General features: G+C 39.0%; 1 protein-coding gene across 2 annotated transcripts in view; it reads right to left on the reverse strand.

Annotated features, from left to right (window-relative positions):
- LOC149261990 (Major facilitator superfamily protein) overlaps positions 1-26178 on the reverse strand; it is a 399155-nt gene that overhangs the window by 38533 nt on the left and 334444 nt on the right. For both annotated transcript variants that reach the window (XM_089423184.1, XM_089423175.1), the window contains 2 exons: positions 19330-19449; positions 7152-7280 (listed from right to left, as the gene is read on the reverse strand). In XM_089423184.1, coding sequence (XP_089279310.1) covers positions 7152-7280; positions 19330-19449 — 249 coding nt within the window. The remainder of the gene's footprint in view (positions 1-7151; positions 7281-19329; positions 19450-26178) is intronic.

Below are 26178 nucleotides of genomic sequence, written 5' to 3' on the forward strand. Positions count from 1 at the left end.
GGTGGCGAAAAGAAGAAGAAGGATCTATCGAAGAGCAAATGCTTCAGATGTGGTGACTTTACACCCAGTGTCCTAGGAAAAAGGAGACGAAGGGGGAGCAACAGACCGCAGCTTCGATAGAGATAGACGAGTTAACTTCCAAGTTGGAGGAGTTTGCATTGATAGCGACTATGCCTCCAGAAGGAGAAGGAGCATAATACTTCAGAGTTGCAAGATGGGTAGGGTCCGAGGAGGCACAACATTAGACAGGTTTTTCTTCACATATCATTACCTTTGCTACGGGGGCCCACAGTATACAGTAGCAGGAGGATCAGATGTTAGCAGGCGCAATTAGATCTTGAGAGACAATGCAAAACTAGTTTCAGTTAGATACTGGAGGGGCATAGTCAAATACTCAATAGACAGAGAAGAACGAGTTGCAGTCAAACACTCAAGGGATAGTTACAAAAGTCAGTTGTAGGGATAGTAGATTAGCTCTTAGTTGCAATAGTTGCAGCAGCAGTAACATGAGATTAGAAGTAGCACAAGCAGTGTAGAGAGGCACAATGAAGTGTCAACAACAACGAAAATGCAGTGGTTCAGCTATAGGGTTAGCAGATGAATCAGCGTATGAGCAGTAGCTAGGTGGACAATGATAGGTTGTTACAAATGTCAAACACCAACAACGTGGTCTAGCTACAAAGGAGTAGAGATGTTGGGTGAAGAAAGAATACCTTTCTCGCTAAGAGGGAAAGTTAGATTTTGTAGCATCGGACAGGTGTTCGAGTCTCAATTTGTGTCTAAGAGGCTAAGGAACACAAGATCTCCAAATCCTAGAAAAGGTTTTGCAAGATAAGTTTGTGAAAAGCGTTAATTAAATTAATTAGCAATCATTCAAATTTTTCCCAAGTCTAACTTAGGAAAGTTGGTTAATTACTGGGAATTAATTAATGAAGATCGACAATGCTTTAGAGACTCACATGGATCAAGTCTAAGATGATCTTAGCCATTGATGACGATTTAATTGTGATCATTGAAGCTACAACGAGAGATTATAAGAGAAAGTCGATGGGTTGGAGAGGGACACAAGAGGGGAGTGAGTTCCTTGGCAGATCGAGCTATCCAGTGGCAGAGATTTAGCAAGAAAGTGAGTTCGAGCCAAAGAAGGAGAGCATTAGTGATTGAGGGAGCAGCAGTGAAGAGTTCAAAAGCGTTTTCCAGTGCCAAAGATTCAATAGAAGGGAGAAAATATTTTGTATAGAGAGTCGTCCAGGAGGCGCGAGTTTGCTAGTCCAATCGAGCGAATTGCTAGGAAGGGTTTGGATAAGTTGTCGGAGGCTAGAAAGACATTCTGGAAGGTAGAGAGAATTTTTCTAATGGCAGGAGAATGTTAGGTGACCTATTTTGGAGCAATTCCAGAAGTCGTACGAACTGTGTCGGCCAACAGTGCGAGCAGGCTAGAGGGAGGCCGAGTTGTTTGTCAGAGGGAGAATTTTCTCCTAATTATTTTGCGAGAATATTTGCTAGAGGATTGCTAGTTGGGCATGCAGATCTTGTACTCAGATTTTCACTGTTGCATAATAATAAAATAAAACCTCATCTGTTGCACTGACTTTCCCTTTGGAGTTTTCCCAGGGACTATTAGTCCAAAAATATAGGTGTCGATTTTTATTGTGTGTGTGCATCTATTTCTCAATTCCAATATTTTATCTTCTGCAACATATTTTATTTTGGTGAAGATTGCAATTGTGAGTTTATTGATATTTGCATAATAACAAATAAATTGAGAACAGTTAGGAGATAAATATCTAGTTAATTGCAATCAAGGAATTTTCACAGAAGTAAATCATAAGAATCCCTTTCTCCTCCTTACCTTGATCTTAGGAGTACCTTTGTCTACATTAATTCACAAAACCCTAGATCTTGCACAAGTCCTTTCTAGGTCTCTTAGAGGGAGCAAAGAACCTTTAGAAGTGTCATATTACCACATAAAGCTTCCCTTGAGAGGTCCTACCTCATCACCTAGCACCACAAATCCTTGAATATCTATCAGAGGTGATTATCCATCCTACCAAGACTCCTTCCATTGGTGAAAGTCCATAAAGAGAAAGTGACACTTTGTCTAGCTCTTTGTCCTATAGGCTTTCCCTCCTTAGGGCTTGCTAGATTTTGTGGTAACAATATCAATCTAGTCCATTTTTTAGTACATAAGGTCCACAATTCTCAAAACTTGGAACTTCCTTTCTGCCACAATACTAGATGCAAACAAAACCCATGAGTCAGGAAATCCATTAATTGTTGTAGTCACAAGTTATGGATCAAGAATAACTTCATCAATAGCTTGGAGTTGATCTCTCAATTAGGAGTTCCTCATAATATATGAAGCCAATGTATCAGTCTTTGTCATTTCAACATCATGAAGTTCATTCTTCAAACTCATTTTCTGATCAATGTTATTTGTGGTGTACAATCCAATTAGGACATCATACATTTTCTTTGAAATTAGATGATCTTTGATGGACTCCACAATAATTCTCATGACTATGATTTCATTCTTCTTGCATCTATTTTTCCCCTTATCATCTTGTGGTTCATTGACTTTGCCCCTTACACGATCCAAAAATCATTTTCTGCAAGAATAAGATCAATCCTTGTCTTCCATGCCCTGAAATTTGTAGCACCCTCTGTCTTACTATAGTAACCCATGGTCATAGATCTGGTCCAAACATTAAATTTGCAAAATTAGATGATTTCAAAAGCTTACCTTTACCAAAGCTCTGATACCATGTTGATTTTTCAAGTACAATAGATACAAACACTTATTTCTGAAACTGAAAACTACTTCCAATGGTATGGTGATTATCTTTAGCACTTCCAGTAAATCATTAAGCAATTATAATTTAGAAATTCAACCATAAAAAGCAGTAGAACAACAGAGATCACAATGAAACAATGATGCACAAAAACAACACAAGAACTACCATGGGAAAACCCACTTGGGGGAAAATCCCAACAACCTTTTCCTTAAAGAAATTATTCAATTCAGCAAGAGATATAGCTGATCTTTTCCAGTCAAAATAAAGTCAAACAGGCCAGCAAGAGTACTCAGGTCAAACCTGGTCAAACTGTCTTCTTATCTGCCTAATAGACTTGGTCCGATCTACTCTACTAGGGCCAGATTTTGGCCTCATTCTGCACCCAGAAAAACTCAAACTTGTTGCTCAAATATGCCCAGAAACTATGCCACATGCAAAGTCAACAAAGAGATGAAGTCCACATGTGCGAGGTCAAATGGAGAGAGAAGATGTTGGATTCATCTTCGTCCTTCTTGTCCTTTTCTCCTTCACTTACATCAGAAGATACTATGCCTTGTGTGTGAGATCGAATGGTTCCAAGAGGAGGAGGTCGAATGCTTTATATATAGATTCTGGGAGGCTGAATGGGTGTCACAACAAGCTAGGTCGACTTGACCTTTTTGGAGCAAAAAATTCAAATTGAAAAATTCAAAGTTCTTCTTTTGAAAATGACATGAAGAGCATGTCTTATATTTTATTATGTAGGTTTCCACATTCATAATTTTCTTGATGCGAGTTTGTTCTGGAATAATACTATGCAGTATCATTGGAGTGCCTGGTATTTTGGGTAAACACTTCACCCATTTAGGGATAGAAAGAAATATAATTGAAACGAACAGGACTAGATCACGAATAAATAGACAAAAGATCTGACCTTTAGGGGATTTTTGTGAACGTTATTGAGAATATAATTAGTCAAATAAGAATAAAGGAATAAAAGGGTCATTTGTAAGAATAAGAAATGAATTATTGGATTAGGATTAAATTAGAATTAAAATATTTGGTCAAACATTAAAATAATTAATTAGAAATTATTATTATTAATATTAGGAAGAGGTAGAGTTGGGAAAATTATTCAAAATTATATAAGGCTTAAAAGAAATTATCAAAACGAAGGGAAGGGAAGTTTGTTGAACGTTATTTGAAAATTAAAATAAGAAGTCAAAAAGGTGTGAATAAGATTGGTTATAAGAATAAAACATGAAGATCAACCATAACAACAAAAATCCAATGGATTTGCCTCTAGAAGCTTGTAGAAAGTTTCTAAGTTGATCTTAGCCATCGATTGGATCAAATTAAATTCTAATAGTTGTCATTCATTTGTGAATGAGATTATAAACGGAAGTCGATGGGCAGCATTAGAGACAGATTAACAAGGAGTGAGTTGAGTTGGGTGAGTTTTTAGTGAGACACCGTGAGGGTTTCGACAACAGTAATTGAGGAAAGTTTTGCAGTGTTTATTCTTCATCCGAGAAAACTTAGCTTACGAGTTTTATAGGGAGTTTTACTAGCCAATTTAATGTTTGTAGAGAAGGCCAAGTTATTTTCCGGAGGCAGTGCAAATGTGAAGTGCTAGATCAGCCAGCGGGAGTTGTTGGAGGCAGTGCAAGTTCCTAGAATGAGTTTCCAAAAGTTGTGCGAGTTTTCCAGAGCCAGTGCCAGTTTTCTAGGAGGTTGTGCAAGTTAGCCAGGAAGCAATGCGAATTGTTGGCAAGGTTGTGCGACTTGTTGAGAGGCAGTGCGATTTGTAGAAGGGAAGTTGTGGGGTTTTCCTAGTTTGATTTGATCAGCAGTGGGGAAGATAAATTTGTCGGAGTCTTGTTGTAACCTAAGTCACCAGATTCGTCCTAAACCCCCTGCGAATCCCGAATCCGGCAAATCCGACACGATTCGGTCCGGATTCGTGTCCAAATCACAGGACACGTCGTGTCCAAGGGCGTGTCGTGATTTTAGGACACGTGTCCGGTTTCCAGGACTCACTAAGCTTAGTGCGGGAAAGAAAAGGGCGTGTTTGCTCATTAATATTTTCATTTGGCAAGTGATTTGTGTTGTTGCAGCAAGGAGTAGAGCATTTTGGCAGCTTCATGATCAAGTCTAGGCCCTAGTATTGATATGCTATTCATGGTAATGTTAAATTCTTAAAGTAAAAGTGACATTCTCCTTAATCTTCATTTTCATCCTTTTACTTAAATTTTTAACATTACCATGAAATGACTCAGGATGTTTGAGAGTGGTTCCGACCTCATTGGATTTCATATGGAGAAAGTAGAATTTTGGATTTCATTCAAAATCTAGCAGACTTATCAGTTTTTCAGGATTTTAGGATTGGGGGATTGCAATGTTTCCATTGAATTTTGTCATGTATTAGGGTATGGAACTCGTATTTAATCAAGAGCACCAAACCAAGAGCTCCTGAATATGTCGCTCCCGCTCCCTGCTTTTGCTCCCGCTCCCAAGTAACACTGTCCCTAATGATATGGGTCTGGACACCACTGTTGAGTTGGCATTGGCCAACATGGATCTCAATGATCCAGTGCTAGAGCCTGTTAGATTTGATGACTTAGAGGGGTCAACCTCCATACCAACAGATGTAGAGGCGACTATGGATACAGGGGAGGAGGAGGATGCAGAGGAGAGCAGTGGGGACCATGATGATGGGGACAATGATGCTGATTCTGATGCTGATTGATGCCTTGAGGCTTGTATACCTGTAGTTGTTTTATATTTTCTATTTCTATTTGCCATTGGCATTGCACCAACACTACCTATGTAACACATTTTGATTTGATGACTTAATGAGAAAACTACAATTGTCAGTGTGTTTATCTTACTATCTTGTAGTTGTAAGTTGTCTTTCAGTTATGAATTATGAATCATGATTTAAATTTTTAATAGATTTATCATTTATGTGACCAGTACCACTGACATTTATTTGAATTTTGTATGTACTCTGCATGCTAATAGCTATAGATGAAGATCTATGTTTGAAATCAATAAATTTGTATCATTAATTAAAATTTGTGTAAGAAATATGATAATATCTAATTTTTAATATATATATATATATATATATATTTAATAAAATAATATATAACGTGTCCTGTTCCGGGGGGTCAGCGTGTCCGAATCCGACACCACGAATCTCGAATCCTACGTGTCCCGAATCCCCGTGTCAGGTGACTTAGGTTGTAATAGTTTATGTAATTTCTTAATAGCAGATTTGCTAAAGATAATAATAAAACGCTCTGACTGGAGAGTGGTTTTCCCCACATTGGGGTTTTTCCAGGGACATTTGTCCAAAAAATTTGTCTCATTTGTGTGAATGGTTTCTCATGTATTCCACTGCAATATTTTTTTGGTGAATTGTGCTATTTATGTTTTTATTCATTACTCCAGCTAAAGATTTAAATTTGCTGTGTATAAGTAATAGGAATAATAAACTGGGTTAATAGCACCTTCTGGGTAGCAGAAATTTCACGTTGGGTATAAAATAATTGTTGAGGTATAAATAAATCAGATCTAGTATTAGAAATTTAACAATTACCACACTCATTTAAGTCTTTTCCAGTACTCTCATACAAAAACATGTGCATAACTCATAAATCATTTGGAACTTATGTCAATTTTAAGTGATCTAATAAGTAATTTGCACACTCAAATTTTATTTTATCTTTAAATGCAAATTTGTTATTGGTTTCTAGATTTGGTTGTCAATTCTAGCTATTGAACCCTCCCCATTCTACGCGATTTAGCTAGATAGATCTTAGGGACAACCCCCTAGACTAGGATCCCTCAGTCTAAAGTGTGGGCCAAGGCCACCAAGACAATAGTGGATGGTTTGCCTGCTAGTTGCTTCTAGGTTCTCCTGTTGTGGTTAGGACTTTTAAATCTAAGCATGGGTAAATCTAAGCATGAGTAGGAGTGGTAACAACAACTAATAGTACTTTATAGAAAGAAGTTGAACAAACAATCTTGTAATAAACAAACAAACAATTTTGTTTCAAAATGGGTCAAATATATTGACATAGAAAAGTATGCATTGTGAAAACCACATTATGGTTGATAGTAATCCACTGTATATTGCATAGAATAAGTCATTCCAAAGGAATTTGAATCTTTAGGGTTTTAATCAACACTAATCAAACATTCTAAAGAGTTATACATATTTTGGAGGCCTAAAGAGTTACACATATTTTGGAGGTCAATCAGCATAATCTGATAAGAAGCAATATGTCCAAGATAAACAAGGTGTTACGCACTAGTAAGAGGAACAAGAAACATTAAAAAACATGCCAATTCATGATGAATCAAACAAACCTGGAGAACGCCCACAAGGGGAGATGATGGTACATCACCAAATATGTGTATGGACACAGTAGACATTGCCATTGCTAATGGTCTCAAACTTGGTTCTACACAGTGCAGAGCAACATAGTTGACTGGACCCTGAAAAATAATATAAACAAGTCACAAATGAACCAATATCAGCAAAATACATTATTTCACTCGCATAATAGTTCCAACTTTTCAAATTGATACAATTTCATGATTGCAATGTAATTTGCAAAAGTCATAATTAAATAGTATAAGGGGTGACGTTATGGCTTTTCAATCAATGTGCAAGGATGTTGATGGTTTGTATCTGCAATGAATATTATTTCAAAGATGCTAATTACATTGAGAAATATATTATATACTTTAATTCAACACATAAGCTTTTCATGTTTATAAGCACTCTAGGTTGCACAATAACATCTTGACACTGACAATAATAGAGATTTAGAGAATACAACTTATGTTAGCACATAAGCGTTCCTTGGAGAATAAGTTCATAAAATAAAGAAAGCAACAATGACTGAAGAGAAAAAGAACGTTCCATCCAATGTTTAAATACTGTTTTTTCTCCATGGGATTAGAAATGAAACTCCCTTTCTTCTAGTGTAACAAAAGTCAACTGCTAAAATAATAAAACATAATACATGGTACTGATGAACATAATAGGCAATAATATAAATTATGTAATATAACTAAATATCATATTACGAAATAAATGTAAAATGTAATAAGTCTCGCCTCCCAACACACACCCTTTCATAAGGCATAGTGACAGTAACAGAATAGAAGAATAGTCGCAGATATGATAAACTGCCACTTGCTTCCCACAAGGAGCATTGCAAACATCCCACAAAATATTCAGCTTCTCCTCTACATGTTTTGAGCCCATGTTGAAGTAATACCACCTGCTAGTTCATATATTCATACAAGAAATCAAAAAAGTATTTCTTGTTAGTTTTTGGCAGCAGCGAACTGGTGTTCTAGTCTCGATGGTGTCTAAGAGGCTAAGGAACATGAAATCTCCAAAACCTAGATTCAGGAGAAAAGCCTTAGAAATACCTCAATTAGATTAATTGACCAATTATTAAATATTTCCTAAGTCTCACTTAGGAAAATTGGTTAATTAAATCAGATTAATTGAGGGAAATTGATTTTTCCCTAGAGACTTTCAGAAAAGTCACTTGATGGAGTCAAGATGATCTTTGCCATCGATTGAGATGTGATCATGGTCGTTGGTTGCCCAACAGAAGATTATAAAAGCAAGTCAACGGAGTTTGGAGAAAACACACAGGACACTCGAGCAGTTCAACTTACCCAGTTGCAGTGATTCAGCAAGGGCACAGTTGAAGCAGAAGGAGACACTAGTAGAGGGGTTCCAACAAAGATTTGGGAGTAGGATTCTGGAGAAGATTTCCTCATATTTTCGAGTGTTTGAGTGACAAGAAGAGGAGGTTGAATTTATTTGTAGAGGAGATTGATTCAGCTAGTGCGAGTAGCTAGTTAGCCAATGTGAGTTGCCCAGAGGAGCTTGTTTCAATTTGTCAATGTCGAATCTATGATTCGGAGGCAGAGTGAGTGAGTCAGAGGAGTTGTTGGAGGCAAAATGACTTGCACGGAAGGGTTCCCAGAGGGTGTGTGAATTACCCCGGAGTTACAGTGCGCATTTCTGGTAGGATGTGCAAGTGCCGAGGAGAAGTGCGAGTGGCTTGGGAGATGCTAGTTTGATTTGTAGAGGAGACTTTGTATCTCTATATTATTTTGCCAACGGAGATTATTATTTACTGGAGCTTTGCCAGTATCAGGCAATCAAATCATTGTACTCTCAAATTGTTGAAGATTAATAATAATAAAACCCTCATTTGTTGCACTAGTTTTCCCTTCAGGGTTTTTCCAAGGGTGATTGTCCAAAAATGTTGGTGTCATCAGTTGTGTGCGTGCATTATTTTCTCAGTTCCAACATTTTATTTTCAGCAACGTTTTTTTTTTTTAAGTTCGCAGTAGTGGATTGTTTGCTATTTGTCGTAATAATTTACAGAAGACAAATAAATTGCATAGGTTAGGAGAATAATACCCAGTAGCTACAATCGTCAAAACTTCACATGATATTAGAGCGATGTTGGTGTAGATCAGAGAGACCAGTGCACTGAAGCGCAGATTTAGCGCAATAGTTTGCCACAAAAGGGTTTTGCAGGAGTAGATCAATGCAGGGCCTGGACAAGAAAACACGAGGGCTTCATAACCTAATTTATTAATTCTTCCAGTTGAATTGAGTTTGCAGATTTTCCAGAGATGGCTGCAGCATGATTGAGAGATTAAGACAGGTTGGATGAAGCCTCCAACTTTGATATCTGGAAGGCTAGGATGCTCTTTCTATTAGACGAGAAAGGTCTGAAGGAGTTTGTTACAGTAGTTATTGTTGTGCCAACAGATCCCATCCAGTTTCATGAGTATAGGAGGGATGACGCCCAAGCCAAGAGGATGATTTTTATGGATTCAAGGATCATCTCGTCCCACATATTGCAGAAGAGGGAATAGCAAAGGAGGTGTGTGATGCCATTGTCAAGTTGCACTAGGATTTGTCTGAGAGTAGAAAAATGATCCTCAAGAAAAGGTTGAGGATCATCAAGATGAACAAGGGCGAAGATGTAACCATCTATCTCACTAGGATTCAGTCTATCAGAGATGTACTCGCTGCAGTAGGAGAGAATCCAGAAAATGATGAGCTAGTGCATATAGCACTCAATGCATTTACCAAGGAATGGTGTAGATTCGCCTAGGTTGTCTTAGGGTGTGACAAGTGTTGATTTGGGGTAGCATCAGATGTGATTTAGCCATGAAAATTGGTGGAGAGGCTAAAGCACATGAGATCCCCAATATCCAGAAATGGGTTGGGCAGATTCTAACCGGTTTGTGAGATATTAAAATAATTAATATTTTTAATGGAGTTCCTAAGTCTAAACTTAGGAAAAATAAAATATTAATGGGTATTAATATAAAACTGGGTTAGAAGGTTCCAAAAGACATGGATCAAGCCAAATCTAATCTTAGCCATTGATTAGAGATGTAATCTCGACCGTTGAAGGACCAACAAGAAAAGTATAAGAGGAGGCTTGAGGGTCAGTTGGAGAACACACCAGAGTGATCAATCATTTGATTTACTAGAGCGGGGTTGCTAAGTAAAGTCGAATCAGTGATCAACAACGAGGGGCAGTGAGTACTGGACAGAGAGGCAAAGATAGTGCCGAGAGACCAGCGCAGAGGCAGAGAGGCAGACACAGAAGCTAGAGCAGGCCACGCACAGCCCAACAGAGACCACACAAAGGCCAGAGGACCTGCGTCATCCACGAAGAGGGCAGCAGGAGTGACATAGAGGGTCCCAAAGGCTGCGCAGTGCCCCAAAGGGCTGACGCAGAGGGTTCTGAGGTTGACGTAGAGGCCAGGAGGGCTGACGCAGTGCTTCAGTGTTGCTAGAGACAGTTTCGTGGGGCAAGCTTTTTGAATACCTGCTTCCGAATAGAGAGGTATTACTACCGGTTATTTTTCTCTGTCGGGTGAGCCAGTTTGGCACCCAGTTGTACTCAAGGATATACTACATAATAATATAACCCTCAAAATTGTTGCACCGGTTTTCCCGCATTGGCTTTTTTCGGGGACGAGTTGTCCAAAAATAACGGTGTCACTTGTGTGTTTGCTATTTCTTTCGGCTGTTGATCGATAGATGGTTGAGACTGTATAGTGTTTATTTCGATGTTTATGTAGTTAAATAACTTGTTGGTACTTAACAAGTAGGAGAAATAAACCAGAAGAATACAAAGAAAATTTCTAACGGATAGACTTAGAAATTTCAACAACAAGCTTCCAAATCAGGATCGTTTATGGAGTGATTTCACTCAGGAAGAGCTGAGAATCAACTTAGTCGAAGGGACTACTAGAAGCAGTGGCAAGGCAGCAAAGGTGAAGGAAGAACAAGAGAATGTCGCTCTTGCAAGTAAAGGGAAAGCGAAGAAAGGTCCTAGCAAGGGACAAGACTCGAAAGGAGAAAGGAAGAAGAAGGAATTGTCAAAGTCAAGTGCTTTGGCTGTGGTGAACTTGGTCACTCTATCAACCAATGTTTTAAGAGGAAGACAGACAAGAAGGAGAACGAAACAATTTCTCCAACAGAAATTAAGGATTTGTCTTCTAGACTAGAAGATGAATTTGCACTTGTAATGATAGTATCCTCGGGAAGATGAGGAGTATGACACTCCAGTATGCCAGATTGGGAAAGGTCCGAGGAAGGAGCAGCATGGAGATCTAGATCATAGCCGTGGAGGGTCGGATTAGTAGATCAGATCCAGTTGTTGTGTATGGGATTCCTCAATTGGATTATTACATTTGCTCTGGGAGCCCAAGAATCATAGTAGCAGTGAGATCTAGACTCACTATTGCAGTGATAGCAACAACGCAGAGGCATCACAAGGGAATCAACAATGTGAGATCAAAGTAGCACAATGGAAGCACAATTGGTTCAGCTAAAGCATGTAGCAGGTGAATCGGAGTAGCACAATGATAGCATGGTGGACAGTGATTGCCAGAGGTTCTTCTTCACAAAGATTTCTAGTTTCTCAGTGACAAAGGGAGATCTATTTGCAAAGAGAGGACGCAGTCTATCTGGTAGTACAAGTTCACTAAGGCAAAGAGAGTTGCCGAGGGAACAAGGTACTTTTCTAGTTAGATTGATTTGCAGAGGAGAAGCAGTTCTTAGTTTGATGGATCAATTTTCTAGTGGAGGGTGTGGCTATTTGCAGCAGTGCAAGTTTGTCGGACAGGACGCAGTAAATTGTCGATATGTAGTTGTAGACGTCGGTTCACAGTCTCAAAGGGAGGCCGAATTGGTTTGGAGGGGTCAAGTTGCTTCCAGGAGGTAAACGTCAACTAGGAGTGAAGAAATGAAATTACTAGAAATTTGCTAATTTACGACAAACAGTGGAATAATTTCCAATCACAAATGTTAGACATCAGCACATAGGTCAGTTCTGCTATAACATGTTCCCATAGATCACAAAGCCCTTGTGTAAGGAAAAAAATGTCTTCTTTAGGGACAAGATGGGAGTAATGGAGAACACCTTCCTCGCTAAGAGGGAGTGTTATTTTTCGATAGAAGTGGACAGGTGTTCTAGTCTCTATGGTGTCTGAGAGGCTAAGGAACACGACATCTCCAAAACCCAGAAAAAGTTTCACGATAAAAGCCCTAGAAACACCTCACTTGGATTAATTGACCAATTATTAAATATTTCCTAACTCAGGAAAACTGGTTAATTAAATCAGATTAATTGAAGAAAATTGATTTTTCTCTAGACACTTCCGGAAAAGTCACTTGATGGAGTCAAGATGGTCTTAGCCATTGATTGAGATGTGATCATAGTCATTGGTTGCCCAACAGAAGATTATAAGAGCAAGTCGATGGGTTTGGAGAAGACACACAAGACACTTAAGCACCTAGTTGCAGTGATTCAACAAGGGCATAGTTGAAGTAGAAGGAGACGCCGATAGAGGGATTCCAGCAAAGATTTGAGAGCAAGACTCCAAAGAATATTTCCTCATATTTTCCAATGTTCAAGTGACAGGAAGAGGAGGCCAAATTTATCTGTAGAGGAGACCAATGCAACTAGTGTGAGTAGCTAGTTAGCCAATGCGATTTGCCTAGAGGAGCTCATTTCAATTTGTCAGTGTCGGATCTATGACTCGGAGACAAAGCGAGTGGGTCAGAGGAGTTGCTAGAGGCAGAATGACTTGCAGGGAAGGGTTCCCAGAGGCTGTGTGAATTATCCCAGAGCTACAGTGCACATTTATGTTAGGATGTGCAAGTGCCAGGGAGAATTACGAGTGGCTTGGGAGAGGCCAGTTCGATTTGCAGAGGAGTCTCTGTGTCTCCAGATTATTTTGCAAATGGAGATTATTATTTGTCGCAGCTTTGCCAGTATCAGGCAAGCAGATAATTGTACTCTCAAATTGCTGAAGATTAATAATGATAAAACCCTCATCTGCTACACTAGTTTTCCTTACAAGGTTTTTCCAAGGACAATTGTCCAAAAATATTAGAGTCATCTATTGTGTGTGTGCATTATTTTCTCAGTTCCAACATTTTATTTTTCACAACATTTTTTATTTGCGAATATTGCAGTAGTGGATTGTTCATTATTTGTTGTAATGAATTTATAGAAGACAACTAAACTGCATAAGCTACGAGAATAATACCCAGTAGCTGCAATCGTGGAAATTTCACATGGTATCAGAGCGAGGTTGGTGCAGATCAGAGAGATCAATGCACTAAAGAGTAGATTTAAGACAATGATTTTCCATAACAGGATTTTGCAGGAGTAGATCAGCGCAGGGCCTAGAAGAGAAAGAACGAGGGTTTCATAACCTAGTTTATTAATTTCTCCAGTTTAATTAAGTTCGCAAATTTTCCAGACATAGCTGCAGTGGGATTGAGAAATTAGGACAAGTTGGATGGAGCCTCCAACTTTGGTATCTGGAAGCCCATGATGCTCTTTCTATTGGATAAGCATGATCTGAAGGAGTTTGCTGCAACAATTATTGTTGTGCCAACAGATCTGATCCAATTTCATGAGTACAAAAGGGATAACGCCAAAGATAAGAGGATGATTCTTGACAGAGCCAGGGATCATATCATCCCACATATCGTTGAAAAAGGAACAACAAAGGAGATGTGGGATGCCATCATCAAGCTGTACTAGGATCCGTCTAAGAACAAAAAAATGATACTCAAGGAAAAGCTGAGGCCCGTCAAGATAAACAAGGGCAATGATGTAACCACCTATCTCACCAAGATTCAGTCTAATGGGGTGTGGCGGGGGGGGCGGTCCAATACAACATTGATCCCGTGTCTTCGTTACGCAGCCTCCATCTCCTTCCTGCAGCTCCATCATTCTGCTCCAGCTGCAGCAAAGCCTTCAACCCTCCTTGCTGCACCTTCGTTCTCCTCCCGCAAACCTGCAAACGACAATAAGCACTCTTCTATTCGACTTTCTCTTTTATTTTATTTTTCTTATTTCGATTGCATGTATATGGTTAGGGTTAGCATAGTTTATTTTTATTTTCATTGTGATATGTGCGTTGTTTTAGTTTTAGCTAGGGTGTATATATATTTTTTTATTTCATTAAAATCAAACTTAAGTTAGGAATCATTAAGTTTCCAAAAATTTCGATTGTTGTTTCTTTTTTAGTTTTCATTTCATTTTTATTTTTATGATTTTTATTTTAAAATTCTAAAACTTAAAAAAAACTAATATATTAAAAAAAAAACATTTAAAAATCTTTAAAAAATTTCTAAAAAAAATTTAAAAAAAATTCATAACATTTTTTTTAGAAAACCTAAAAATTCTAAACACCAAAAAAATCTAAAAATTTTAAAATTTGTGACTAAGGATTTAAAATGAAATAAATTAAGGGGTTTTCGCTTAAATATTCAAATTTTTAATGTGGCCTATGGCCCATTAAAAATTTCGATTTCGATTTTTTTTACTTCTTTAGTTATCGCCTAAGGAATAATTAAGATTTGAATTTGAGGTTCCTTAGTGCCATTAAATGCATGTTTTTCTATGGTTGAGGTGCAATAAATGTTTTAAATCACACTGACTGTTTGAAAAGGTTTATTAAATCTAGATTTGGGCAGTTAATGAAAATCATCTTAAATCTAGGATCAAAACTGGTTAGCATTTAAATTTCATGGTTGTTTAAAGTATTTGGATCTCTTGAAATTTGATTGCTAGAACATTTAAAATGTGGAATCTCTTGCGTGTTAAAGTTTCTGGCGTTTATATTGATTATTCATGATTGTCATTATTTGTCACATATTTGTAAAGTGTTTTGGATAACATGTTTTACTTTATCTACAGTTAATTTAGCATAAAGGCACTGGTCTATAATTGTTTCTATCTTGTGGTCGTGTCTTGTTTACGTTGGTGTTTAATCTATTCATCCGAATTAATCGAGATTCATTCAGATTCATCAGGTTGTCCATCATTAAAATCTCCTAGAGCCCATGATCCACAGGCTTTCTCATCCATTTACTTTAATTTACCTTAGGGACTACCCCTCTTGACTTGTCTAGGACAGAGTCTAAACGGAGTAAGGATCAAGAGTGACAACCCTTACTCTGAGCGTTGTCGTGGTGCCTAGACATTATGTGCGACAACAGGCTCTATTCAACCTCAACATATGCCTTTTGCGCCCTGGGAGTATTATGCCCCTGTTGGAGAATAGCCTGCAAATTCAACTCCTTAAATCCTCAACACAATCTCCCAATGGCTCTCTTAGGGTGACACTCGAAGTTCACCAAAGGTAGAGTTGGAATTTCCTCCTGGAAAATCCCTTGTACTAAGCAGCGCAAGACAAATAATGTTGAATTGTAAAATGACCAAAAGATACCAAAGTGAGGCCCTCAAGCTCTATTTATAATTTGTTGGCCTCTTCTCTCTCTTGTGGCCCCACTCTCCCTAATTTGCACTTCCTTCTCTTTTCTCTCTCCAAGAGTGTGAGTTCCCTCCTTGGTTGAATTTCTCTCTCTTGTGGCCCCCACATTCGAGTAGAGCTACAATTTTCCTTTTATCTCCTAAATCCCAATGCCGGAAATGTCTCTTTCCAAAATTGTCGCTAATGCAGAAAATCAAAATTGGGGACATGACACATGATGGCTATATATACAGGTTAATTCGCTCTCCATTGCATGCTATTGGAACATACATACCTTACTGATCTGCTCATTATACTTATAATCTGATGTCAGAGGTTCGAGTTCTGCTTATTATCATTGAGATCTGAAGTCTGGTATTTGAGATCTGCTTATTATCATTGAGATAAGAAGTATAGTATTCGAGATTTGTGTATTATCATTGAGATCTGAGATTTGTGTATTACCATTGAGATCTGAAGTCTAGTATTCGAGATCTTCTTATTATTATCGAGATCTGAAGTCTGGTATTCGAGATATGCTTATTATCATCAAGATCTGAACTCCGGTATTCGAGATTTGCTTATTATCATCAAGATCTGAACTCTGGTATTCGAGATTGTCTTATTATCGTCAAGATCTAAAGTCTGGTAATCGAGATCTGCTTATTATCATTGTGATTTGAAGTCTGATGTCCAATATCTTCTTATTATTATAGTGATCTGAAGTCTGGGTCTGAGATCTGAGCCTAGATCTGAGTTCTAATCTGACTGTCTTCTGTATATGATGAGAGGATCAGCCTCTCCTTGCTGATCTTTGTTGGGCATTCAGTTGTGGAGACTTAGCACTTGTGTGGGTTAGTATAATATTTGTCTTGATGTATTGTTGAAGGATCTCTCTAAGAAAGATTTGGTTGGGTCTTCCCCTTGTGGGGTTTTGCCCTGATCTTTGACCTAATTTTGGTATCTCTTGTTATTGTGCATTGTGATTCTTCTTTCTCCTTACTGTTCATTTAATATATAAAGTGTAATTACTTGATGAAGTGAATTAAATTGCAAAGAAGACCTAATACATTCACAAGTAATTCCCAGTCGTTCAGAAATTCTCTTGTACTTGGTTTTTCAACACATAAACCATGACACTCAATCTTTTGTCAATTCCCTATTCCAACTCCAACACTATAATTGCTCTCAAGAGTGGTTAATATTTGGGTGCCTCACATTTTTTTAGATGGAAACCACTACTTATTTCTCATGTGAATGAGCTGGGTTGTTTCAACTAACACGGAACATTTGAAGTCCTTGATATTTTTAGTTTGATGTTTATGATCCTAAATTGCTATATTGAATTTCAATCAACAGGAATATGTTCACTACCTATAAACTTTCAAGGTGTGAATTAGAGTTGTTCAATTCTTAGTGCTAGTGTACAAAGTTCCATGTTTATTCACTTAAGCAAACTGACAACTTTGATTTTGAGTGTGAACATATATAAATAGCAAAGAGGGATCATCCCCAATAGATTCAATTGTTTTTTTAATTTTGGAACAGTTTTGGAATGAGAATCAACAATGATCCAATTAATTTTTGGTTAGGATTTTGCGGCCCACATGGTTGGGAACTTGCAGAAGCTCCCTGCTTGTCAATGAGCTTCTAAAAGCTCCTAGACAAACAGGGAGCTTTTATAAGCTCTCGAGAAAATAGGAGCACCAATGTTTTTAAAACCGGAACCGGTGACCGGACCGGTCCACCTAATGAACTGGTTTACCGACCGGAACCGGTCTAACCGGGACTGGTTTGGTCTAAACGAACCGGTTTTAGAAAAATACATTAAATAATTATTTTTTAATGAAAAAAACTATTTTTAAGATTTAAAACCATGATTCCAAGCCAATAGAGACAAAATATGCAAAGATTGCTCATTTATATACCATGTAAAGGTGAATATATCAAAATGGCACCGAGTGCAATACATATCATCGACAAAATACATAAGCAATGAGGCTCTAAATGGCCTCTAGAGTGCAAAAACAAAGCCTACAAACTATGGGGCCAGTGGCCTACTACAAGACTTCAGTCTAGACTCTACATATATGATAATAGTAAATACTATAATAGTGATCAACATTATCACTTGAAGTTGAAACTTCTCATGAGTCTCAGTCATCATGATCAAACACAGTTGGTTGAGTCTCGACTCCCAAACTTTGCAGTCACAAACTTCTCTATTGGTTCAGTGACTTGAGTCTCAAACTTCTGAAGGTATTCTGCCCTAATATGCCCTATTATTTCATTTGGTGCTCCACATGGCTTTACATGGCCTCCTATCCCAGCCAAGTGTTGCTTGAACCTGTTAATACCCCCTCCTTGAATGGATTTTTGGCAATATTTGCAGATCATTTTGCCATGAATCATATCACAATGAGCCCATGCAGTATCTCTGGCTTTTGGAGGCATGATGACTCCTTGGATGGTAGATCATAGAAGTGAGAAGTTTATAACACATAAAAAAAATTAATTCATGGACAACAGTCAAATAAGGAATTTTCAAGTGCAAATCCTTACCTGGAAATGCAAACTAGCTTCCTTAGCCTCCTCTTGAAGATGGCAACTCCACTGACAGCTACACACTATCTCCAAAATAGCTCCAACTCCAACTCCAAGATGACTACTTCAGCGAAAACTCAACACTCTCCAAGCTCACAAACAAACTCACAAACACTCACAAACACTCCAAATCAGTTGTGTGAGACAAATGAGAGTGAGAGGGGCCTCTTATAGCTTGGAGAGGGTGTTTTTGGAGGGAAAACACCCTTAGTTCCCCCCCAAAACCCCAAAACCACAGTTAGAAATCCGCTTTTTGCAAGTTATGGTGGGCATGCCTAAAACCGGCCGGTTTAGGACGGAACCAGCCGGTTTGATACAAACCGGCCGGTTCCATCCTAAACCGGCCGGTTTTCACCGGTTAGGGCCAAAAATTGGAGAAACTGCCTTCCAAACCGGGTTTTTTGGCCAGTTCGGACTGGCCAGCTTGCTAACCGGCCGGTTTGACCGGTAACCGGTTTTTGAAAACGGTTTTTAAAACACTGGGGAGCACCCATATCAAGCTCCCAAAAAGCTCCTGAAATGTTCCCAGACTCTTAAAGAAGCTCCCAACAAACAAGGAGCATTTCTGATAAGCTCCCAAGCTTCCAAGAGCAGGGATATGACAGGTATGTGAAACCCAACTCCCAGGTACAGTATCCATGCTATTATGGGAAAACATAGCAACTATACATAAAAACAGATTCAATCATTAGAATGCAATCTCAATCGGGTTTACCTAATCACCCTACTCTTTTTCATGCAAAGGCTGGAGGAACCTTTTATATAAAGGATAAAAGCTATAATTGTTGCATGTTCAAAAAAAATGAAATTGAGAAAAACATGAAGCATGTCACAGAACAGTGTGCAACCATCAACTACACATGAAAAACAATTACTTACAGCTAGCAACATTGATTGCATTCAGTTGCCAACTTTATAAGTATTGCTATAGCATACAACATATTTGATGATACATTTTACAGTCGAAGAAACCTTATAAAGTTTTAATACATTCTTACATATATTAGTCAACATACAAATAGAGCACATGTGAATTTCTCAAAAAAATGGAATTGACTTTTGGAATTACACTTTTATGTATACTGGCATGGAAAAATACCTGAGTAGCAAATATTAATAGTTCTCCAACTGAAAAAAGTGGGATGAAGCCATATAGTTTCTTAGAAAGAAAAGCACAGAAGCAAAATGCGCCTCCTATTAAAGTAGCCCCAGAAAGAAGCTGCAAAACATAGAGAAATTTATATACATTATTTGTAATCATATCTAAAACATGTAACTACTAATTACCGTATAGGAAAGAAATACTCCAATGACATTACAGTGATGTTTGGAAAATTCATCTAACTTCATACATATAATTTTGACAAAAACCTGAACGGAAGACTATGCTGTGGATGTTTGTAGCTCAGACATTTACTTCACAGGTCTCTGTCAAGACATATGAAGTCATCCATATTTTTCCCTTAGTTATTTATTTTTAATTCAAAGAATTATTAAAGTGAAATGCTGTTTATTAAAAGTGAGTTTAATTTTTAATAAAATGTAAAGGTTTTTACATTAGTGAATTAGATTAATATAGACCATTGATCAGGACTTAATCTCAACCATCAATCTCATTGACAGATTAGGGTTATGGAAACATTGTCATCAATGGTTAAATGATTTGGTCAGTAACTCAAAATTATAAAGGCAAGGCTAGGTGCAGGAGAAAGACACACACAGAGTATTTGGACAAGAGAGTGATAAAGGATCTTTGCTTTAGTCTTCAAGAGAGAGTGACAAAGAACTTTCACTCACAGGAATTCAGGCCAAAGGAGGAGAGTGCAAGTAGGCAGTGTTACCCACCAAAATGGGTAACCCCATGGGATAAAAAATTTCTCCTACATTTGACAGTCAGCCAACTAGCAGCCCCTGACATTCATTCTTGATGATCATATGCTATATGCCTCCACCATTTTCATCAGCCATGCACCTCTTGTTAGAAAATGTAACTAGGTTTAGTCTTCATAAATGTATTTGCACTTATATCAATGTAAATTTTATGAAAAAGAAAAGACTAGATAAGCATGGTCTTCATGCTTCTAGGGTTTCTTGAGTCGATGAGAAATTTCGTCATGAGTCAAAGTTGCTTTCGGGCAATTTGTAATCAAAAGAAAATATTATTTTTGAGTCTAGACAAGTCTATTTGACCCCAAGACCAAGTCAGCCCTACCAAAGAGAAGTCGGCATTAAAGGAGGCCTAATTCAACCACATGAAAGGCTATATAAGGAAGAGACTTTGACCTCATTTGGACAAATTCACTCACAAGTTCGATCTCCAAGCAAGAGAAGCAAAATCTGTTGATTTCTATAGCATTGGATGTGGTCTTGCCTCGAGATTTTGCAGAGAGGCTAAGACACATTCATTCTCCAATACCTAGAAATCGTTTGGGAATATTCCACCTAGAGATGATTTAATTAAAATGATTAACTTTTTAAAATGGTTCCCTAAGTCTAAACTTAGGAAATCTAGTTAATTAAAGGGTATTAATTAAATCAGGTGTGAATCTTCTAGAAGAAGACGAGGATCAACTCCCAGTTAATCTTAGCCCTTGATTATGTTTTAATCTTGGCCGTTGGTGCTCCAACGAGAGATTATAAGGAGGAGTTCGATGGGCACTTGGAGAACACACTTGTGCAGTTCGATTTTGTTGGGAAGTCGATTTCCTGAGTAGCAGCTGTGAGTTGCCGGAAGTGACTTAGTAAAGTCAAAGCAGTGAGAGGGGTAGGGATAGTAGACCGAAGGAGAGTTTTCCAGATCCGGCGAGTGCAAGGCAAAGAAGACAGAGAGAGGTTCAGAGAGGCAGCACAGAGCTTCAAAGGGAGTCTGAGATTTAGTTGGGAAAGTCGAATTCCAGAGCCAGAAGCCTGGGTGCGAGACCAGAGGGCTATAGGATCAAAGTTCTAGCCAACAGAAGATCAGAGGAGGAGGTGACGGAGAGCCCATAGAATGTGATGCAGATCTGCGTAAGCTGACACAGAGGCTGCGCAGAGGCAGTGTGGGGCCAGCCATCCCTAGCCTGGATCAAATTTGGGCATCTAACGATTTGCACTCAAATTACTATTGCATAATAAATAAAACCCTCAGTTGTTGCAGCAATTTTCCCACAACGGGTTCTTCCGGGGACATTGTCCAAAAACAACTGTGTAAATGTGTGTGTGTTTATTTCTCTCTAGTGCAGTATTTAGTTTTTGGAGTATTTTATTTTTTGTAGAAAACTGCAAGTAATTTGTTCAAGTAATTTAACAAATAGGAGAAATATCATCAGTTTGTTGCAGTAGGAATCGGGTCATCGATTTTTCACATGGAATCAAAGCACAAATTGTAAGTAGAAGAGCTTAGCACAGAAGGAAGGAGGCAATTTGAATTTCTACGTAGGTAGCAATTCGAACCCCTCAAGGGGCAGTGTATTTCCTTGGGACAAGGAGGTTGAAGTTTTGTGGAAAGATCGATTTCTCTGAGTGAGTTGACAAAGAAATTTGATTTCCAGATCAAAGCTTTCCAGAGACAGAAGGGACCACCATACTTTTTTGGAGAGCAGATCTTCTGCTGGGACATATTTATTTTGCAACAGTTGCTGGCAGAATAATGTCAGAAGGAGAGAAGAGCACATACTGAGGGAATTCCTTCCTCAGAGGACTTCTAGGCAAGAAGTTCAAATTTTCTTAGCAGAGCAGCAGTAGTTGTGTGCGGGATTTCTCACTCCAGAAGGGAGTGTGAATAGCTGGGCAGCAACTGCGTAGAGGAGAAGAGGAAGCAGTTCGACATTTTCTTTAAGGAGAGATGGCATTAGCTAGGTAGAGAGATCAAGATCGGTTGGACAGAGCCTCCAACTATGTGAACTGGAATGCTAGGATCTCCTGCCTTCTAGATGAGCATGATCTCAAAACTTATGTCGATAGTGTGGTAGTTGTACCCGTCGATGCAGATCCGCTTAAGAAGTACAAGGTTGAGATGGCGAGAGTTAAGAGGATCATTCTCGACGGAGTTCAAGATCATGTGGTATCCCATATAGCTGGTAAGGATATTGCCCGACAGATGTGGGAAGCATTAGCTACGTTGTACGAAGGATCTTCCGAGCAACGGAAGATGTACTGGGAGGATAAGTTGAGATGCACGAGGATGCAGAAAGGGGAGCGCGTAGACCCCTTCCTTACGAGGCTTGATGATTTCCAAGACCAGTTGGCTTCAATAGATTCAGCACCCCAACCCTCAGAGTTTGTAAGATTCGCGCTGAATAACATTTCTGAAGATTGGCAAGTTTTCGCCCAGGGCATCCTGGGCAAAGAAAAACTATCAGACTGGGAATGTGTGTGGGCTAATCTGCAGCAGGAGGAAATGAGGCGTGATCTGGTGAAGGCCACCATCAGTGGCAGTAGCAGCAATGGATCAAAGCAAGTGAAGGAAGAGGAGGATGTGGCCCTTGCATCAAAGGGGTAGCAGGAGCAACGCAAAAGAAAGGAGGACATTTCGAAGATCAAGTGCTTCAGCTGTGGTGAGTTGGGCCACTACAGTACTCAATGTCCTCTAAAAAAGGAGGACAAAGAAGAGAAGTAGGATCAACAAGATGCATCTGCTGAGATCGACAGGTTGTCCTCCAGACTGGAGGAAGAGTTTGCCATGATCATCGAGATGCCTCCAGGGGTGAGGTGGGGTGATCTAGAGTTGTAGCCCCAAAGAGCTACAGAATGGGCAAGATTCTTGAGGAGGTCCACCTCTTGGATCAAGACCTTGCTACGGGAGCCTATAGTCAGCAGTAGCAGGATGGACCAATGGCAGTTGCTGCAGTCAGGTGTGGGAGTGACAGATGCAGTAGCTAGTAGCGGTCTGAGACTGAGCAGTGCAGAGCAAAGTCACCAGCAGCACAGAGGCTTCAGTGACAGCGCAAAGGCTAGCAGCAGACAAAACTTGGACAATGGATGCATCATACTGACCACAGTTAGTTTAGTATTTTGGATACTTTTCCGTTGCAGATGTTACAGTTGCAACAACAGCAAATGGGATGGGTTGCAATGCAAATGCAGTGTTGGCAACAATTCAACAGGGCCGGCAGCAACAGAGATGCGACTCATATCAAAGTTGCATAGTAGTTGGTGGGCGGTAGAGCAAAAACATCAACAGCACAACAGGAGATGGTGCAGAGACAAAGTGATTCTTCAGTAGGTTGCAGCACTAGAGCACATTCCTTGCTAAGAGGGAGTGTTGATTTTTGTAGCATCAGATGTGCTCTTGCCTCAAGATTTTGTAGAGAGGCTAAGACACATGCATTCTCCAATACCCATAAATCATTTGGGAAAATTCCACATAGAGATGATTCCAAACACACAACATTAGAATATAGATAGAAGACAACATATAATCAAAGTAGGCTCATGAATATATCCATTATATCAAAATGGCACCAAGCGCACTGTCCACTACATACATGATCATGAATCATGATATAGAGATCAAACAAAAACACATAACCAAGGAGGCTAAAAATGGCCTCTAAAACAAAAGTAAATTGTGACCAATACTATTGGCTGTATTGCCAGAGGAGCCAAGATCATGTGGATCAATCTCTGGATCATCATCAGAGTCAGACAGGGGGCCCCATGGCTCCTCCTCATCATCATCTCCAACTGCAACTGTAGAAGTGGTAGCACTGGTAGGTTGTGCAGTAGATGCAAGCTGAGATAGACGAGATATGCGCTTCTGTCATGGCTGAGCAGAGGAAGCGCCTGCAACTGGAGGACTCGCTGGCTGTGAGGCTGAGGCTGGTACAAGTGGATCAGGATCTGCATTCAACTGAACATTATGTTCGAGTGATGCTATTGTCTGTAATTCATAATCCATATCCTCATCAAAAGCAAACTTTGTTGGATGACTCTCCACTACCCAATCTGATGTTGGATCAATGTCTTCCAACACAATGGGATCTGAATCAAGTCTTTTGTTCAGCAATTGGTTGCGTCTGAGCCGGAGGTTGTATTGGACATAGACTAGATCATTTAACCGTTTTTGATCCAAACAGTTTCTCTTCTTTGTGTGAATCCTCTCAAAGACAGACCAATTGCACTCACACCCAGTAGCACTGCAAGTTTGACTCAAAATACGAATTGCAAACTTCTGCAATTCAGGACAATGGCTACCAAAAGCCTCCCACCATTGTGCTGCAAAACACATAGGAAGGTAATGAGTTAGCTCAACAAAATTACAAATTATATCCAACTTTCAAATTATAAACGATTTAACAAAAAAACTATTAAGAATTAGTAATGAGTTAGCTCAACAAAATTACAAATTATATCCAACTTTCAAATTATAAACGATTTAACAAAAAAACTATTAAGAATTTAAAACTTGAAATTTTTGTTTACCTAGCTCATCTGCTTCTCTTGCAATATTTGCTAGGTTCTTCCCAAAGGTATTTGAGGCATTGGTGAAGGTCGTGACCTGTCGGTGTATCTCTAGCTGATCACATTGCAATGGGATCATGCGATTAATGCAGTCAATCAATCCATCTCTAACCTCCCCCCTCAAAGCTCCTGTCGCCTTAACTTTATAATGATACCATGGGTTCAAAAAATACCCAGCTGCATGTATAGGGCGATGGAGGTGATTGTTCCATCTTTCATTAATGATTGCCCAAATGGGCCCATACTTAGCCACTTTATCCTTGTATGCCCTCTTTATTTGCTCCTTTGCTTGATCCATAGCCTCATAAATGAAGCCCATAACCAATCTTTCCCCATCCACCAACCGCAACACCTTAAATAGTGGGTCAGCGAGCTTCACAATCTCTATTGCTTTTCTCCAAAATATTTCTTCATTAACTTTCTTTTTCAATTCTTTGCCTTCCAGTTTGTGAGACCACTGGCTTCGATTCCATTCTTCACTAGAAAACATCTTTTGCAAGTTTCTATGTTGTGAAAGCATAGATTGCAATGTCAAAAAATGAGTAGCAAATCTAGTGATGGCAGGCCTAATAATATCCCTGCCCCCAGTGTGTTTCCTCATGAGGCTCAAAATCCATGAATGATTGTAGATAGTTTTGTTATGCTTTTGGCATGATCTACAGTGTTTTTTGATCCAATCTAATTTTCCAATATCCTCAAGCATGAGGTCTATGCAATGCGCAGCACATGGGGTCCAAAAGATGGTCGTGTTTTTCCTCTAACAGTTTACCAGCAAGATCATAGTTAGAGGCATTATCTGTAATGACTTGAACAACATTAGCCACCCCCACCTCCTCAACAACCTCATCCAATAGCTAAAACAACAATTGCCCATCTTTTACCTTATCAAATGTATCAACTGATTTTAGAAACAGGGTTCCCTGTGGGTAGAAGATAAGAAAGTTTATGATGGTACGGTTTCTTTGATCAGTCCATCCATCTAACATGATGGTACATCCTGTTCTTGCCCATGAGTCCTTGAAATCTTTCAAATAGTCATTAATGGATAAAATTTCTTTCTGCAAATGATACCCCCTTAGCTCATGCATAGTAGGGCCTTTGAAGCCTTTTCCAGCAGCATGTATGGCATCAAACATAGGCTCATAATATGGTGAACGGGAAGCATTGAAGGGGATATCAGCATCATACCACCATCTAGCTATGTAATCACAAGCAGTCTCCCTCAATTCTTTCTTCCAATGGTCATCTAAAGTGGGCTGCATTTGACTTCTACTAGCTTGAGGACCATGTGCATCTGATGAGAGGAGGGAGTGAAATAAATTTTGATATTCATATCACCATTTTTCATTCTACCCTTTCCCTTTTCTTGAATAGACTCAAAAGAGGGAGGAACATATCGGAAGGGGTTGGATGCCTTAGTACAAGGGATAGAGGAAAAACCCTCAAAATCAAAATGGGGGTTGGAAGCCATCATTTTTTGTATATTCCTCTTCCTCCCAATTTCAAC

Source organism: Pinus tabuliformis, chromosome 6 (assembly GCF_031772625.1).
Source record: "Pinus tabuliformis cultivar Carrire ecotype Pingquan chromosome 6, CPIR1, whole genome shotgun sequence".
NCBI classification, from domain to species: domain Eukaryota; kingdom Viridiplantae; phylum Streptophyta; class Pinopsida; order Pinales; family Pinaceae; genus Pinus; species Pinus tabuliformis.